General features: G+C 40.1%; 2 protein-coding genes across 2 annotated transcripts in view; both read left to right on the forward strand.

The window, feature by feature from the left end:
* The window catches only part of LOC128743018 (obg-like ATPase 1), a 57,741-nt gene extending 47,365 nt beyond the window's left edge, over nucleotides 1-10,376 (forward strand). Inside the window, exon 6 of the mRNA XM_053839526.1 lies at nucleotides 9,484-10,376. Coding sequence (XP_053695501.1) covers nucleotides 9,484-10,137 — 654 coding nt within the window. The 3' untranslated portion in view covers nucleotides 10,138-10,376. The remainder of the gene's footprint in view (nucleotides 1-9,483) is intronic.
* Nucleotides 10,377-14,355: 3,979 nt separating this feature from the next.
* On the forward strand, nucleotides 14,356-17,592 carry LOC128733007 (ras-related protein Rab-10). Its single transcript, XM_053826529.1, has 5 exons — nucleotides 14,356-14,562; nucleotides 14,648-14,781; nucleotides 14,959-15,158; nucleotides 15,222-15,311; nucleotides 15,405-17,592. Exons 2-5 carry the CDS (start codon nucleotides 14,655-14,657, stop codon nucleotides 15,600-15,602), a joined length of 615 nt encoding a protein of 204 aa, XP_053682504.1. The 5' UTR covers nucleotides 14,356-14,562; nucleotides 14,648-14,654; the 3' UTR covers nucleotides 15,603-17,592.
* Nucleotides 17,593-19,143: the final 1,551 nt, after the last annotated feature.

Consider the following 19,143-nt stretch of genomic DNA (forward strand, 5'->3'; position numbering starts at 1 on the left):
GAAACGCCAAAAAACACGGCAAAAAGCGTTTAAAAATGTCAAAAAGCGTTGAAACAGGAAGATGATAAAAGCGACAAAAAAGCTACAAAGCATACCAAAAGCAGACGTTAAGAAACGATGAACAAAGGACAAAAATATGTCGAAATAATGCCAAAAGGGCTATAAAAACTGAAAGATGGCATCGAGATGACAAAAAGACGACTTATGCGAAGGGAAGACGACAAAACGAAGACAACAAAGAGATAACAAAAAGACGATGAAAAAGTATAGAAAAAGCAGCAATAAGCAGCATGACGAAATGACGAAAAGGTGATGACGATAAAAAGACGACAAAAATACAATGAAAAGACGCAGAAAAAACGCCAAAGAAACAGCAAATAATGCGAAAGAAACAATAAAAAACGATGAAATCTCTATAAATGGATGCATAAAGACGATAACAAGACGGTAAAACAGCGATAAAAAACGAGTGATGATAGAAATACGAAAAAGGAACGACAAGAAGGCAATGAAACAGTTTTCTATGCTGAACAACAAACATACCGACGTAAATATGCCAAAAAGTAACGAAAAGACTACAAAAAACGATAAAACGACGGCAAAAAACAGGGAAAAGATAGCGAAAAAGAAAAAAATCGACCAAATAACAACGAAAAGACGTTAAAACGACCAGAAAAAAACGACACAACCGGCAAAAAGCCACCGGAATTTTGTCGCTTTTTCGACCAGTGGACAAAAAACAACGGAAATATCACAAAAATGCGATGAAAACGACATCAAAGTGGCGACAAAAAGCACAAAAACTAGACAAACCATGCAAAAAAGACAATAACAAAAAACTGCACAATGCCGATGAAAAAACATCGAAACAGCAAATAAGCAGCATGATCAATCTAACAATTTGGCATTGAGATTTGTGTCCAGTGACGCTATTGATTTTAGAGCTATCAGTTTTACTGTGGAAGACGTTTTATCTGCCATTCGAACATTGAAATGTTCCGTAGCGGCTGGATCTAATGGTATTCCTTCAATCGTATTCAAGAAATGCCCTTGACCATCATTTTTAATGCGTCACTATCGCAGGCGAAGTTTCCCGAAAGGTGGAAAAAGCCACGATCTTCCCAATTCATAAAAAAGGAGATAAGCGTGATATCACCAACTATCGTGGGATTACCTCGTTGTGTGCTGGATCCAAACTTTTGGAAATTTTAGTAGGAGACGTACTTTTTGTTGCAGTCAAATCATACATCTCGCCTGTTCAACATGGTTTCTTCAAAGGTAGGTCAATTAATACAAATCTTGTCGAATTCTCATCGCTATGTATCAAGGCTATTGAAGACGGATAGCAAATGGATACAATATACACTGATCTTAAAGTAGCCTTCGACCGTGTCGATCACCGACTATTGTTGGCTAAAATCAATCGCTTGGGTGCTTGTTCACATTTCGTTGGATGGCTGAAATCCTATCTGGTGAACCGCAAACGAAATATTAAACTGGGTTCGTTTCGATCCTACAGCTTTACTAACAATTCCGGAGTACCTCAGGGGAGCAACCTGGGATCCTTACTGTTCTCAATATTTGTTAATGGTGTTTGCCGGCTTATACCTCATGCCTGCAGACTTTTGTATGCTGATGATCTGAAGATGTTTATCAGAGTTAAATCAACAGAAGACTGTCAGGAATTGCAGCGGTTAGTGAAGCTGTTCGAAGACTGGTGTTGTTGGAATCAACTAGTAATTAGTGTACAGAAATGTTGTGTTATTTCCTTCACACGCAAGAAAACAGTTATTGGATGGGATTACAAAATCAGCGGCTGCTGTCTTGAAAGAGTAAAAGTGGTTAAAGATCTTGGAGTCTTGCTAGATACGCCGTTTTCATTCAGAGATCATTACTCGAGCATCATTGCCAAAGCTAGCAGGAACTTAGGTTTCATTAAAAGAGCCGCCAGTGGTTTCCGAGACCTCTACTGTCCGTGCTGGCCGATCATGTGTAGACCATATCACAACGCTCCGCATTATATTGGAACAGATCAACGAATTCCAGGACTCTTCTGCTGGTGTTCGTTGACTTCGAAAAGGCGTTCGACCGACTCAATCACGAAAACATCTGGGCGCACTTTGGCGTAGAGGAGTTCCAGATAAGCTAGTCCATCTCATCGAGGCTCAGTACGAGGCGTTCTCGTGCAAGGTTTTGCACGACGGCGTCTTGTCCGACCCCATAAGGGTTACTGCTGGCGTGAGACAGGGCTGCATTTTATCACCGCTTCTGTTTTTCATCGTTATGGATGAGATATTAATTGGAGCAATTGACAGTAGACCAAATCGAGGATTGCCTTGGAATCCTCTAACGATGGAGCAACTAAATGACCTCGACCTAGCCGACGACATTGTCTTGCTCGCACAACGCCGAAACGATATGCAGAGCAAGTTAGACGACCTCTCCGAGAGCTCCCAGGCAGCAGGTCTCATAGTCAATGTAGCGAAAACTAAGTCTATAGTAGTGAACACTGACAATTCCACCAACTTTACAGTAGCAGGACAACTAGTTGAGCAGGTAGCCGCCTTTCAATATCTTGGTAGCCAAACAACGCCCGATGGTGGTACCAAGGCTGATATAGCCACACGGATCAGGAAGGCCAGGGGTGCCTTTGCAGGTCTACGAAACATTTGGCGCTCAAACCAGATCACTCTACGTACGAAAACCCGAATCTTTAATTCAAACGTTAAATCCGTACTGCTGTATGCCTGCGAAACGTGGTGCGTCTCAGCGGAGACAACGCAAAAACTGCAGGTATTCATTAACCGGTGCCTGCGATATATTATTCGGGCCTGGTGGCCTGATAACTGGATATCCAATGAGGAACTCCATCGTCGGTGTCATCAACGGCCGATAGCCACAGAAATTCGTGAGCGTAGGTGGAAGTGGATCGGACACACCTTGAGGAAAGGAGCGAACGAGGTTTGCAGAGCAGCACTCGACTGGAATCCACAAGGACAGCGGAGAAGAGGCAGACCCAGAGGCTCATGGCGACGGAGCTTAGCCAACGACATCCGGGCTGTAGACGAGAACCTGTCCTGGCGACAGGTAAAAGCCATGGCGGGTAACCGTCAGCAGTGGAGATCTCTGATTTCATCCCTTTGTTCTGCCGGACCGGCGGACATGGACACATAAGTAAGTAAGTAAGTACTGTCTCGGTTCGTAAGATTTGGTTTAAGATTGCTTCCGTGGGATGACCCAACACGCCTGCCACCGTATGAGGATCGCTGTCGTTTATTCGGAATGGAGAACTTACAGCGTCGTCGCAATTCAGCCAGAGCTCTATTTGCGGCCAAACTATTGCTCGGAAACATTGATTCACCGCCACTTCTAGAGAAAATCAATCTGAACGTGCCAGCTGTATTCCTAAGATCCAGAGAGTTGTTGAGGCTGAATTCCAGACGGACGAACTACGGTAGAAATGATTCTGTTTATGCTATTTTTTGTGAATTCAATGATGTCTACCACTTGTTTGATTTGTCTCAATGTGTGTTAAGTTTAAAAAAAAACCTTGAAGAATTTTAACTTGTCCGTGTGATGTAAATAGTAATAGTTCTAGTTTTAATTTTTATTCATGTAGACGAAACTTGTCCGATGGATCAATAAAAATAATAATAATAAAAATAATAATAATAATAATAAAGATAAAGAAGCCCGAGGGTAGGTGAAAGTTTTCAGCATTTTTGCTGAGAAGTGCCAAAACTCTATAATAATAATAAAAAGACGACAAAAACAGATATCAAAAGAATGAGCCGATAATGAAAATAACAAGATGGCAATAAGACAATAAAAGTACGATATAAAGATAACAGAAAGACGACGAATCTGAAGTAAATAGAGCAAAAAAATTACAAAAGACGGTGTAACTAAAACAAGATGACGAAAAGACGCCTCAAAAAAGCGACAACCATAACAGGCGTTTAAAAAGTGTCAAAAGGTAACAAAACATGCGAAATGGATTGCGAATATACAGAAAAACGACGAAAGAACAATGAAAAGGCAATAAAAACAACAGTTAACACAACACGTCTTGTAAATATACAAAAGGACGTATGTAAGCAGCACAAAAACAAAAAATAACACGACAAAAAGACGTTTAAAAAGCGTGAAACATGACAAAACCAGAGTCTATGTTAATAGAGTCGCGCAGAGAAGGGTGCCAGAAGAACCAAACGAGAAATGTAAACAAACGTTATGAGAGGCATGAAGTGGAAGAAAAGTAATGTAATTGTGCATGAAAGAAAATCTCAGTTTTTCTACAGATTAACATCCAATATTAAGCAAAACATTTCATTTCGCGTACTGTTAGATGATACTTAGTTTACTTTACTTTAGTGGCAACGGTCCGTTACCGATTCTGCGCCGAACGAATTATGGTCCTCCAGTACCGTCGGCCCTGGGCTGGCGTTCTCCAATCCCCACGAACACCAGCTGAACGTGCATCGTCTTCGACAGCACACACCCACCGGGTGCGGGGTCTGCCACGGAGTCTACGGCCTCTTCCTGGTTCTCTGCTGAAAATAGTTTTGGTTACTCTTTCATCGGGCATTCTGGCCACATGTTCTGCCCACCGCAGCCTGCCACATTGCACTACCTTCACTATATCAGCATATTTGTATACTTGGTACAGCTCGCGATTCATGCGTCTACGCCACACTCCATTTTCCATTTTGCCACCATGTATAGATCGCAGAATTTTACGCTCAAAAAGCCCAAGCACTCGCCGATCAGCTTCTTTTAGCGTCCATGATTCGTGTCCGTAAAGGGCTACCGGGAGGCTTAGTGTTCTCTATATCGCCAGTTTTGTGCGAATTTGCAAACTACGGGACTTCAGCTGGCTACGTAATCCGTAGAAAGCCCGATTCGCGGTTGCAACTCGTGGTTTCACTTCGCGGCTTACATCGTTGTCACATGTCACGAGTGTACCAAGGTATTTACATTCCTCCCCTACTTCATATCGTTCCCCATCTAACTCTACTTCGGCACCAATACCACTTGGGCTCCCACGTTCCCTACCAGCAACCATGTACTTCGTTTTGGCGATGTTAATGGTAAGTCCCAATCTCGCCGCTTCCCTTTCAAAGGGCCTGAAGGCCTCTTCCACTGTTCTACGGTTGATTCCGATGATATCAACATCATCCGCAAAACCAACAAGCATGTGAGATTTCGTGATGATAGTTCCATTCCTTTCCATGTTTGCCCTTCGTAATGCACCTTCCAAGGCAATATTGAATAGCAGGTTAGAGAGTGCATCCCCTTGCTTCAGTCCATGCAACGTCACGAAAGCAGCTGAGGTCTCACCCGATATCCCAACGCATGATTTGGATCCGTCCAGCGTCGCACGAATCAGCGTAACTAGTTTCGTCGGAAAACCATGTTCTAGCATTATCTGCCACAGCGCATTTCGTATAACTGAATCGTACGCCGCTTTAAAGCCCACAAACAGATGGTGTGTCTGCAAGTCGTACTGCCGGAACTTGTCTAGCAACTTACGCAGGGTAAACATCTGATCTGTCGTGGAGCGACCCTCACGAAAACCAGCTTGGTACTCGCCGACGAAGGACTCCGATAACGGTCTCAGTCTGCAGAACAGGATACGGGAAAGCACCTTGTAGGCAGAATTGAGCAATGTAATTCCTCGATAGTTTTTAACTCCAGTCGATGTCCCTTTTTAAAAATTGGGCAAATGAGGCCATCCAACCACTCCTCCGGCATTTGTTCTTTCTGTTAGATAATATTTGTAGCAATACAAATAGGCAATTTGTACTCTTCGAATTCGTTCAGATTGAATGAATTCTGTTTAAAACTTTTCAGGTTAAAGAAGTGTTGGACTGAAGAAAATGTAGTGTGCCATGATTGTTAGACTGTAAGCTTACTTTTAAATAAACGACACATCTGTTATAGCTACCACTGTAGATAGTCGTATTTCTATAACTCTCTACATTTCGCACTAGCCGCCAAATATAATTTAGATGTGGACCAGATGGATGCTGTAACGGCATTTCTTCAAGGTGAGCTAAATGAAGAAATTTATATGGAGCAACCACCATGTGATAATCAAAGTTGCATTGCAATTGCAAAGAATGGAGGATATAATCCACCAACGAAACACATTGATATAAGACTTCACTACATCAGAGATGCTCTTGATCGTGGCGTTATTTCGTTAGTTTACGTGAGTACAAATGAACAGGTAGCCGATGGGATGGATTGACCAAACCGCTACCAAAACCTAAGTTGGAATATTTCCGTAATTCGATGGGCATCACTGCAGTTTCTGGAGGAGTGTTGGACGGAAGAAAATGTAGTGTGCCATGATTGTTAGACTGTAAGTTTACTTTTAAATAAACGACACATCTGTTATAGCTACCACTGTAGATAGACGTATTTCTATAACTCTCTACAAGAAGGTCATACCGGAGTTGGCCTGGTTTACGGTGCATTTAGCCTGGTTGCCAATTTTGATAAAAAAAAATCTACAAAAAACTGTGTTACCAATTTCTCTTTGCGCGACTCTGATTAACATATACTCTAGACAAAATTTACAAAAAAAAAACAAAGAAAAATTACGACAGAAAGTACGCAAAACAGCGACGAAAATGGGAAAAAGTTGCTAACAAAAAACCCACCAAATACAGAGAACACGACAAAAAATTCTTCAAACGTTGAAAAAGCCGTAAAATATGCAAAAAAAGGAAAGAAGCCATAATAACGCCGGAAAGCCAGCAAATGGACGGCCACATGGCGACTAACAAGCGGCGAAAAGACAGCGAAAAGTTGATGAAGATAAAATACGAAAGATGACAAAAATACGATGACAATACGTCGAAGAAACGCCAAAAAAGTGACAAAAAATGTCGAGAGCAGGGATGGAAAAAAATCGCTTCTAGCGATCAAGATCATAGAAGCGATCAGATTCAGATTCATTGTCATCACTACTTGTAAACGACAAACACTTTGTCGCGATCCGTACAGATTATGACAAACCTCATGTCAGATCATGTTCATTGCATGATTGCGTTGAGAAATATAACAGATACAGACGATTAGTTGTGTGCATCGCATGAATCGCAATACAAACAACATGTGTGAAGTGTGACCTTTTTTCTCACAGCTAGGTAAGATGTAACACTGTGATCGACTACTGACACTGTTTAGAGAATAACATCTTGTGATCAACGCTAAAGATTCACTGTTTGTCATGATCTGTTCGGATCGTGATCTGTGCGTGTGGTGATAACTCACAGATTTTATCAAAATCACCGATTTTCCATCCCTGGTCGAGAGAGATAATAATAAATAAACGACGAAAAGACTAAAAATGGATGCAGGCAAAACAGCGACAATGAATACCAAAACAGACTACAAATGAGAACAAAAACACGCCGTCAAGACTCAAAAGCAACCAAAAACGTAAAACAAAAACAACAAATCACTGGAAAGAGACAAAAACTATGTAAAGATGCCACAAAGGCAGTTGTCAAAAAGAACGAACCACCGAACTCGAAGAAATATGAAAGATAAAAGACGGTAAAACATACCTATGTTAACATATGAAAGATCCATAACGTAAGTCGAGTTTAATTCATAGAAGTACTAATTTCCTTCAAATACAAAGGACAACACTAATAAAACAAATGTGATAAAGATTGCGCAAATGTCGGTTAAAGTTTTATTCAAACTAAAATTTGATTAAATTTCACTTCTTTATAGATTTTGAAACGAAAGTGTGACCCATTCTCCGTTGATAAAACTACGGATTTTTCCTCAGCAATGTCTGGCAACGCTGCTTAAAAGCTCGATATTGTTAATAACTAATTAAAAGTTATTACGTTGAGCGTCTTAGAAGAATCTCGAATACGTTTATTTGTTGTTTTCATTCGAAACAGGTTATTTCAGTGTTTCGATGGCTTCGGCACCCTTGCTCATGGCTTATAACGAAAAAGTTTGCAGAACACACCAAAACATTGCAACATAAAGTTGCGTACTTTTGGCTGAGTTCAGCTTTAAATGAAAACAGCAGTGCAATAAAATAAAATAATTTACAGTATTACTGTGCAAAATTGAAAGCTTTATTACAAAGAATTTTCACCAAAGCATTTGAGTTTAATTTAAAATTTAATTCAGAAAAATCAGACAATAATTGAGACTCTCATTATGAGAGTATTATACACCTGCTCTGTTCTTTGAGCTCGATTTTTGCATTTGACCTAAAAGTATTTCAAATCGAGATTGTTTGGATGTAATTTTGTTTAGTAAAACCGACTAAAAAGCAGACGTTAACTTTCAGCGATGCGGGACTTGTTCTGTGACTAACACACTCGAAACCGTTTTGATTATTCAACTAAACTTTAAGCCAGCAACCCCACGATTTTTTCTGAAATTGTCAATAATGATGATAGGAAGATTTGATTCCAAAGTATGTTCTTCGTTTATTAGACATCATTCTAATTCTAACATGTCGAATTCATATTTTGGGTGCTAAAAATCGTGTCGATATTGATCATTTAACACATTCCACCTGGTCATAGCTCACACTTTCACACGGATGATTAACGACCAAACAGATTGATTCAATTAAACGCCTGCAGATCTTTGACAATAGAGAAAGAGCTTCAAGCCAAAACTTGTCCTCCGCTTGCTCAATTAATCATTGATCCAATCAGTATCTTCTTCTTTCCATCGCATCGTGTTCGACGCGAGCTCAGCATGAATGAAGTGCTCCACGAGCCACGGAGTTTTGAACACGTTTCGAATTGGCGTGAAGCGACTCACCACGCCACTAATGATAAGCCAATTGATTTTTGTTGATTCGATAGATCATCTACTGAAAGTATCACCGATTGCCTGCCACTATTACAAGATGACTTTGGGAAACGGTGACCCTGGTGGGTGGCCACACTCAACAGGCACTTCCAATCAAATCGAATATTTAATATCTGATAATTGAAAGTAAATTCCCTGTGCTATCCAGGAAGGTGCAACCTCATTTTCAATATTCGATCCTTTTTGACCTCTGCTGTTGAGAAAGCACGCCGATATGATGCCAGCCAGGCAAAACGCAATGTGATACATCGTTTTGATGGTGCCATTATAAGGCATCAATGATTAATGGGTGAAATTTCGAACTGCTGTGGCGTTCCAGCATTGGACGGAAGACGGAATCGCCGTATCACTACGATTGAGCTATTCAAAAAGACCTCGTGTCGTGTAGGGCAAATGTATTTCGTTTCAAAGTGTGAATAAATTATGTTTCTTCGATTGATTTCGTTTCTAGCCATTAAAAAGTCTCTTCTTTTTAACAATCCAATTGTGGTTCCAATTGTGACTGTGATTGATTTTGTGTGAACACAAAACCGATGAAAATGAAATTTTAGCTTGAAATTAACTGAATAAACATCTATTCAAACCAACTTACCCGCTTTTTTCCTATTACAATTTCAGGAAACTTTACTCAAAGTCAAGGAAGTCCTGGTGGATGAAAAAAAGCACATCCGATTCGCCGACTGGAGCGCACACGACATTGAGGTGTTGAATAAATATCTCTTTTTGACGTCCAAGCCGTGTATCTATCTGGCCAATCTCTCGGAGAAGGACTTCATTCGAAAGAAGAACAAGTGGCTACCGAAGATCAAGGAGTGGATCGATAAGAACGATCCCGGTTCGTCACTTATTCCATTTTCCGGCCTCTTTGAGCACAAACTGGCCGAGTTCGAAACGGAAGCGGAACAAAAAGCATACGAAGAGGAAACCAAGTGTACCTCGATGTTGGATCGAATCATTACGACTGGATACAAGGCGCTGCATCTGGAGTACTTCTTCACGGCCGGTCCAGATGAGGTTAAGGCATGGACAATCCAGAAAGGAACCAAAGCTCCGCAAGCGGCCGGCCGTATACATACCGACTTCGAGAAAGGCTTCATCATGGCCGAAGTGATGCACTACAATGACTTCAAAGAGGAAGGAAGTGAAGCAGGTGCCAAGGCTGCTGGCAAGTATCGGCAACAGGGCCGGAACTATGTCGTCGAAGATGGGGATATTATATTTTTCAAATTCAACGCCGGTGCCGGGCTGAAGGATGCTGCCAAGAAGAAGTGATACCAGCAGTTTGCCACGGTCATCATTGTGTTTCTCTATCTCAACATGATACTGTACTCGCAGATATTTCTTCCGCAGCGGCAGTAGGTAATACAGTAACAACTCGTTTCCTCAAGATCGAAACTAGTGCAGACATATTCGGTATCTTCAGCAAAATCCACCCTGCAAGACATTGATTAGTACCAATACACCCTCATATGCTTGTCTTGTTGGAAACAAAATAAACTAATAAATTATTTGTTTTGTGTAATATCAAATATGTAAGTAATTTTAAAGATTCATTTGCTTATTGGTAAGTCACAGTAGATATCAACATCACATTTCAATACTCTTTATGATTCCACAGTGAGGCGCAGTTTTGATTGCAGGTCATCACCAGTTCCCGTACTCTGCTCTTATTCCGTGAAGTGCCTAATACCGTGCTTTTCAAAGAAATGTGGGAATACGCACCAAGTCTTATATGAAGCAATATCTAAGTGCTGATCAACATGGTTTTACTTCCCAGCGCTCTACCACTACTAACCTGCTGTGTCTTACATCATACTTGACGAAAGGCATGGCCCAACGAGCTCAATCAGATGTTTTATACGCCGACCTATCGGCAGCCTTTGACAAGATAAACCACAACATAACAATAGCAAAACTACATAGACTGGGTGTTAGCGATAACCTTTTGCAATGGTTTCGCTCGTATCTCACCAATCGACAGTTGATAGTTGCCGTTGGAGATTAACGATCCAATAGCTATCTAGCTTCATCAGGTATACCTCAAGGAAGCCACCTAGGCCCTCTGATTTTTCTGCTTTATTTCCACGAAGTTCATTTGGTCATTAAGGACCCACGACTCTCGTATGCAGATAATCTTAAAATATACTTCCGGATCCTCTCGACTGACGACTGTCACTTTCTTCAAAGTCATCTCAAGGCCTTTGCCACTTGGTGTGACGTGAACCGTATGATAGTGAACCCAGAAAAGTGCTCAGCAATCACATTTTCCCGAAAGAAAGATCCGATCCTGTTTCGTTATAAACTCATAGAAGGCATAGTAATTGAACCTGTTTCACACTTAAAGACTTGGGTGTTATCTTAAGGTGCGTTCAGGTTTAGAGGCACAATTTTTAGGCATCATGTAGAATGCAACATGTGGAATGCGACATGTTGCTAGTTGTTGCTCAATGTTTGTTCTGTCGCCACCTGAATCTTGTGATTCTATATTGCTATAGTTGCATGGAAAGATTGGGCAACAGTTTGAAAAAAGTTGCAATCGCTATACTGTTCGCTGGTGCGGTCAGTTCTGGAATACTGTTCGTCTGTTTGGAATCATCAACAACAGCGCTAAAAGAATCGAGTCCGTTCAGCGTCGATTTCTTAGATTCGCTTTGCGAAAGCTGCCTTGGAAAAACCCATTCCGTCTTCCCAGCTATGAAAGCCGCTGTCAACTGATCGATCTAGAAGATCTAGAACCTCTCCGTGTTCGTCGAGCTAGGTCCAGAACACTGTGCATCGCGGATAGCACACAGCGGACAGATTAATACTGCGCAACTGGGACAGACTAATATAAGTGTTCAACCACGAGCGCTGCGTAACAATGCAGTGCTGAGATTGCCACCTCATGGCATGGCATTAACCATGGTTAATTGCAATCCTGTGTCGACACCAGTGAAAATGAATTAACGATTGTCCAAAGCGATGAGCCTGACTACAAAAGAGAAGAGGGACAGAATGCAGAATGTTCCATATCGAAAACTGGTTAGTGCAGTTCTTGGCGCAGTGCAATAGATCCCTGATATTGCATTGCATTTGACTGCAGTTAACGCTATCAGCAGTTTTTGCCACGATCCCGGTGAAACTCATTGGACAATGGTGAAACACATAATAGGGGTGTCATCGTCATCGAAAGAGATGAAGCTGGTCTACGAAAAGCAGGCTGAAGCAATATTTGAAGAGTTTAGCAATGCGGATTGGTGTAATGATTACTACTCATACTGATTACCAGAAATACTCTGAGTGTTTCTACCGTTCACTAGTTTAGCGTGCACGCTTTCCATATGCCATTATACACTAACCAGGTAACCAATAAGCATTTCCAATGCAATTTAAATGCAAGCCAATGAGCATTTAAGTTGCCTTAAATGCTACTTAAATGCTATTTTGGCAAAATATGCGGCTACTTTACTGCTAGCCCTCATATAGTGCTGGCAATGCTTATTTGCAGCTAGTTACCGACAAGAAGAATTTAAATAGAATTGTGGATGCCAATTTACAACAGTTATGCAGTCAAAAGGCTGATAAACAGCAACCTGCGGTATAAAATGCCAGGGATGCTAATAAACGATTGATTTACTGCTTATACTAATGCTTATTGGTTACCTAGGTAGTCTTTTACACGAGGGATACACAGCGCGTGGCCTGGCAAAGGGTGAACAAGTGCATTCCATAACCTCAGTTCACCAAATCATATCCCTACCTCCACGTGGCGCCGGCTGTGGTACGCAACCTCGGTTGTCGTACGCTAGCAGGGAAGGGGATTAAGATAGCAGCTCTGTCAGCGGGATAAGGACCTTAGTTAACAGCCAACTGTACCGGAACACAAAAAGTTAATGAAGATGGAAGAAGAAATCTAGCTGGATTATTGGCAACGACCTTTAGCATAAAAACACGGACACGAATCGAAACATGGAATATACTGGCCCAGCAGGGCAAGCTGGCTCAACTTGCAATAAGGAAAGTTGGCCGCTTGAAGCTTGAAATCCTGGGGCTGAGCGAGGTCCACTGGACGGGTACTGGCGAACCCAAGACATTATCCGGGCAGGTCTTGCTCTACTCTGGCATACGAGGTGAAAATGCTACTCGAAAAAGAGGAATTGGATTCCTACTGAGTCCAGGGACTCATGCGGCCCTGGTGAAGTGATGGGAACCGATAAACGAAAGAATAATTGTTACCAGGTTCAGAACACAGGTTAGCAACCTTACGGCAATCCAGTACTATGCGACAACAGATGCTGCCGACCTGCAGAAGAACGAGGATTTCTACAGCCAGCTGAACAACTGACTTCAATGCGAAGATTGACTCAAACAATGCGAACCTTGAACGCGTCATGGGACGCCACGACCTAGGAGAGATGAGCGAAAACGGGAAGCTGTTTACAGAATTCGGTGGTAATAACAACTCGGTCATTGGTGGATCGCTCTTTCCTTATAGACTAGAACAGTGGTGCCCAGGCATAGGCATGGTGCGGGCCAAATGAGATCGCCCCAAGATGTCGCGGGCCGCAAATTCCTCTGGCCATTCCTGCGCATAACAAAAAAACAAAATATGCGGCAATAAAAACCATTTTCTGGGAATTACCACAAGATTTAAACCGGAGATCATTCGGAACTACAAAATGCACGAGGCATTACGGCTGATTTGAGTGACCCCTGTGTCATCAAAAAAGTTACTTATAAGTGCACCATTTCTCAAATCAGTTCAAGAACCTTCTTGATGTACGCAACAAACACAGCGCTGATATTGCATCCGACCTTCATCCTGTTATCGCTGAGATACGTTTGCGCGTTGCACTATTTCTGAAGGGCGCCACCGACAGATTTTACACACAAAATATCAATTATTTCCTTCGTGCCTGTTAATCTGTTCTCTGTGCTGTGACGAACAGTTAAAAAATAATCTCTGATTACTATATACACTAGTACGTCTGCCTGGAAACCCCTTGGCAGCACCTCACAACAGCGCTACCTATGAACCAATGGATGAAACTATAGTTTGTTGACAAAATGAATTCTCGCACAACTTTTCAACAGATCCCAATCTAAAAATGAGAGATTCTCTTCAATGTCCCTCATCTTTTCTGATTAAATATCACGGCTATCCAGCTTTCCACGATCGATAATGGCGGATATTGAGCACAAGTGGGCACAATCTGTTGACATTCATTGGAGGAGCGTCGAGTTCGCCCTGACTAACGTCACTAACACCACTTAACCAATATTGCCCACACCTGTATAACACATTGGTTCGAGATGATTCATCCTTTGGATTCATCCGAAGCATCAGATTGTCACTTCACTATTTTTGACAGACAGTTGAGACGCTTCGTCTGTGTGAGTATTTTCCTGGCGATTCGAGAGCAAACACCCAAAAAAGAAAATCAAAGTGACAGGAAAAGCGAAGAAAAAAAGCCAGTTTTAAATTTGTATAGTTTTTTGCGTTTTAACCAAGGAAGGAAACGGCAGACCACTCAGGAATCAACAAAGTGCATTCCACCGAAGGCGACAGCAAACGAGAAGCAAGCAGTTGTTTGGGAATAAAAAAAATTGGCCGCTCCTTGAGCAGCAATTTCATCGGAAAACTCATCGTAACAAAAGAAGAAGCAGTACTCTGCGGTCTCATACCCGCTGTTTAACTTCTTGTAACAAGTTGATAAGGTATAGTATCTCGCTTCAATGGAATGAAAAGCTAAGGAAAACTATCAGGCGCTAGCAATGTTTAGTGTTTTCGGTTTATTTCCAGGCGAACGATGGCCAAAAAAACCTACGACTTGCTGTTCAAACTGTTGCTAATCGGTGACTCAGGTGTCGGAAAGACTTGCATACTGTTCCGTTTTTCGGACGATGCGTTTACATCGACCTTCATCTCAACTATTGGTGAGTAACGCTGTTATGAGTTTGATTTCAGTCGCCAGCAGAAAAAGACAAACGAGCCAATTGATTCAAAATTTCCAAGAAAAGTATGACGGAATGGTCGCTTAAGGCTTTGTTTACTAGCGATAACAGATCCATAAGAGTCAGCAGAAAAACGAACGTTTCTTTTTATGCTTGCAGGAATCGATTTTAAAATTAAAACTATCGAACTGCGCGGTAAGAAGATTAAGTTGCAAATCTGGGATACAGCCGGCCAGGAACGGTTTCACACAATTACAACCTCGTACTATCGGGGTGCAATGGGCATAATGCTGGTGTACGATATCACCAACGAGAAGAGCTTCGACAACATAGTCAAATGGCTAAGGAATATAGACGAGGTAAATCAGTTTTACAGCGTTTAGTAAAAAAAATTGGTTTAAGCTTATCACTTTACCAAACAGCATGCCAACGAAGACGTGGAAAAAATGATTCTGGGCAATAAATGTGACATGACAGATAAACGTGTCGTCAGTAAAGAACGGGGAGAGAGCGTAAGTTTTAACTTTCTAAACAGTCTATTGTTTGACTGACTTCTCGATTGTTTTTTTATTTATTTATTTATTTTTTTTTTTTTTTTTGATCAGATCGCCCGCGAGCACGACATTCGTTTCATGGAAACTTCGGCCAAAGCGAATGTCAACATTGACAAAGCGTTCCGCGAGCTAGCAGAGGCAATCCTGGATAAAACTTCCGGCAAGGAGACGACCGACAATCCGGACCGGGTGGTGGTAAACCGTGGCACCGGCGAGAAACCTCCGGCGTACAAGGCATGCTGTGCGTAGGCGACAGTGGAATGCCTCTCCCTTTTATCGCCGTTATTTTTTCCCGTCTTTCCCCCGCACGTTCCAGAGCATCGTTTTCTATGCTGTGTATGTATGCGTGCAGTAAATATTAGTTTTTAATTGCTATTCGTGACACTTTACTAATATCGCAATCAAGCCGGTCACCATAGACTTACAAGCATTAGCTTAATAATGGGTAGTTTAAGAAACATTAGCTTTTCATTTATATCCGATGGAATTCGGTCGGAATATTACGAACGTCTGATGAATTAGAATAGAAATTAAACAACTTTTGCTGGTTTATTCATCAGTACTTAGGAAAAGCGAATTCTATTCTAACCTGAGGTCATTAGTTACAATTACCTAAAAATCATACAAGAAACAAGGATAGAATAGCTCTATCGCAGCCTTGCTTCAATTTAAATTTATCTTAAATTATTAAACTACTAGTAAGTTCAAGTTTATCATTGATTTTTTTTAATTCGAACATCTTCGTGCAATTGAAATAATGTCCAAATTTAATAATTGATTTAAATGATCAAACACTAAAGAATATAATAACCAGCTGATTTTTTTAAAGGAAAAATGCTTTATAAGAGCTGATCTAATGGTAGAACAAACGTTTTTTGTGTCAGTATGACCCACGACAAACTGCAATAATACTTAACATAGTGTCACGAATTAAGTAACAATCACAACTCAGTACAATGGTAGTAATTGTCATACTTAAAAAATAAAATATACAAATTTTAATAGAAGATGAAACGCTTTTTGTGGTTGTTCGTCAGTGCGAAAACAACGACGTTTATTTCGCTAAATTCAAAAGTATTTCAACTTCTTCATGCCTACCACTAATCATGACCGTAAATAATTCTTATCAGCCAATTATATGTTGAATCACTAGTTAAGCTGTACGTATACATACACATACATAACCCTACATTTCACATTGATGCTAGAGAGTTTAGTGGACGGAACCAAAAATGTTTATTTCGAAGATTATTGTTTAATCAATGTGAATCGGTTGACGCGGCACGTCAGAAGCTTTGAATGGAGCACTCATCATATAGTAAATCATCGTCGTCGTCGTTACAAATGCAGTGTACGAAGCATTTTTTTATTTATCTATTCTATCAAACGAAGAACAACACCTCAAGCACACAAAAAACATAAATATAAAGGGAACCAGACGTGAGCCGAAATAGCACAGAACACACAGAGATTTCCGATGGGATTAAAACTAAAAATATAATATACATCTACGTCAGCAAATTTCACACCCATCAACATTTATTCACAATGTTCATATTTCTCGCATGAGGATGCAAAAATCATCTAAAATGAATCAATGCTATCGATAGAACGCATCGTATCTAGGATCTATCTAGCAGACAAAGCGAAGCGTTTACAGAAAGCATGAAAACTGTGTGTAGCGAGTTGTAGCGAAGATGAGATGAAATGCATGAACATCATCTTTTAGAATTTGTAGATGTTTAGTCAAAGCAAAGTACGAAAAAATCAATTGGAGCAAACACATTAAGAAGAAATGATTAAATACCGATTATATATCAAATTACGCCCGCGCGCGTGGGCAATCTAATGCGTCTAAGAGGAAAAAGTTCAATTTTTATTTTTTTATATATATATCTATGTATGTATGTATATGATAAATAGCTTTCTTTTTTGGAACGCCGCTAGTTATGTTTATTCTACTTGTAGTGACAATGGTATGCTTTTTTTATCGATAACACTAGACTGGTTCAAGAACAAGAAAGAGCAGAGCCGTTGGTGCCCTCTACAAAACAGTCGGTTAGAACATTTTGGCCGAAGGAATGGGACAAATTTTCAAAGAAACTATCAATAGTATGATACGGAGCAAAGTCTTACGAAAAAATTAGATTCAAAATTAGACACCGCCGACAACTGTTTGCATTTTCGTGGAAATAGTTGAAAACTCAAAGGGCAGAAGGAAAAGTCAAAATTGTTGAAAATGGAGTATGAAAATAAGTTGATAAAACAATAGAGATGCTGCTTTCGTTTAGTAATGGCTAGTGATAATCACCACATCCACAGAAGTTTGCGTTGACTAAGACAGCAGCTCTCGGAGGGTCATGCTTGTCATCATTGAATTACTTACATGTTCTAGTTTGAATACCTTATATTTCTAATCCCGGTACCACCTACGGACATGAATCATGCCCGCTAAAGGAAGCTGATCGACAAGTGCGACGATTTTTAAACGTAAAATTCTGCGATCAACACTTAGTGACAAATAGAGTACGGTGCAGTCGCATGAATCACGAGCTGTATCAAGTGATACAAATATGCTGAACAGCCAAAATTATATTCAACAGAGAACCAGGAAGAGATCGTATACTTCGGGGCAGACCCCCACTCGAAGGATATACGCTGTTTAGTACGATGCACGTTCAGCTGTTTGAGGGGATTGGAGAAAGGCAGCTTAGGACCAACAGTATTGGGGGACCATAATTCGTTCAGTGCAGGATCGAAAACGGACCGTCGCCATTAAAGTAAAGTGAGTAATTTATCATTATTCATTTAATTCTAATTGAGTCCATTTAGCGTAACCCAGGTTGCACCACGAGGAGGCGGACTCTTTTGCAACCCAGTGAGTTGTGTAGGTGTTTGTATGTTAGTGTATGTCTGTTTAGTGTATTTCGCACTTTATGTTTAAATTTCTATCTTTTATGCTTAAATTTTCTAGTAAATTGTATACTTTATAACTTATGTTTTACACATTTTACTTTAGTTCACTCTTCACACTTTACATTCTATAGTTTAGGTTCACGTTTCACTTCATTTTTACACCTTATATCTTATGCTTTAAACTTTTTTTAAATTTATGCTTTACAATGCATACTTTTTACACTTTATACTACTTAATATTTCATACTTTTCATCTTATATATATATATGCTTCATATTTTGAGCCTGATGTTTTATACACTATACGTTATCTACTACACAACTCACTTTTTGTATCTTATGCTTTATACTCAACACCATATCAACACCACACACCATACTCCATACTTCACATTTTATACTTTATACTTAACAGTTTACTACTTATGCTTAATACTTTTCACTTTATACATCAGGCTCACGTCATTCTTTGCACTTTATACTTGATACTTCTAGTTCTATATATTATGCTTTACTTTTCACCTTACTTTAACTTCACTTTTTTTCAGTTTACTCTTTTCTTACCTGCATACCTTGGATAGTATGCGGTATACTTTACACTTATTCTTTTTTCTTCTTTTTTTTTATTTTTTATTTTTAGACTTATTCTTAACACCATACACATGCCGTGTATTTGATACTTCATACTTTCACATTTATTGTATCACACTTTATATTACTCCACCACATATAATACCACATTTATTATATTAAAAACCAAATCTTAAATGTATACCGAATAAAAATAAAATTGCAAAAATCAAGAACAACAAATTAAAAAGGAAAATAGTTTAAAAAAATCTAAAATCAACGATTACAAACTAAAAATTATTAC

Source organism: Sabethes cyaneus, chromosome 1, assembly GCF_943734655.1.
Source record: "Sabethes cyaneus chromosome 1, idSabCyanKW18_F2, whole genome shotgun sequence".
NCBI classification, from domain to species: Eukaryota; Metazoa; Arthropoda; class Insecta; order Diptera; family Culicidae; genus Sabethes; species Sabethes cyaneus.

Coding starts and splice junctions, on each gene's coding strand:
- LOC128733007 (XM_053826529.1), top strand. CDS start 14,655: ATGGCCAAAAAAACCTACGACTTGCTGTTCAAACTGTTGCTAATCGGT. Junction 14,782..14,958: donor GACCTTCATCTCAACTATTG/GTGAGTAACGCT, acceptor TTATGCTTGCAG/GAATCGATTTTAAAATTAAA. Junction 15,159..15,221: donor GGCTAAGGAATATAGACGAG/GTAAATCAGTTT, acceptor TTTACCAAACAG/CATGCCAACGAAGACGTGGA.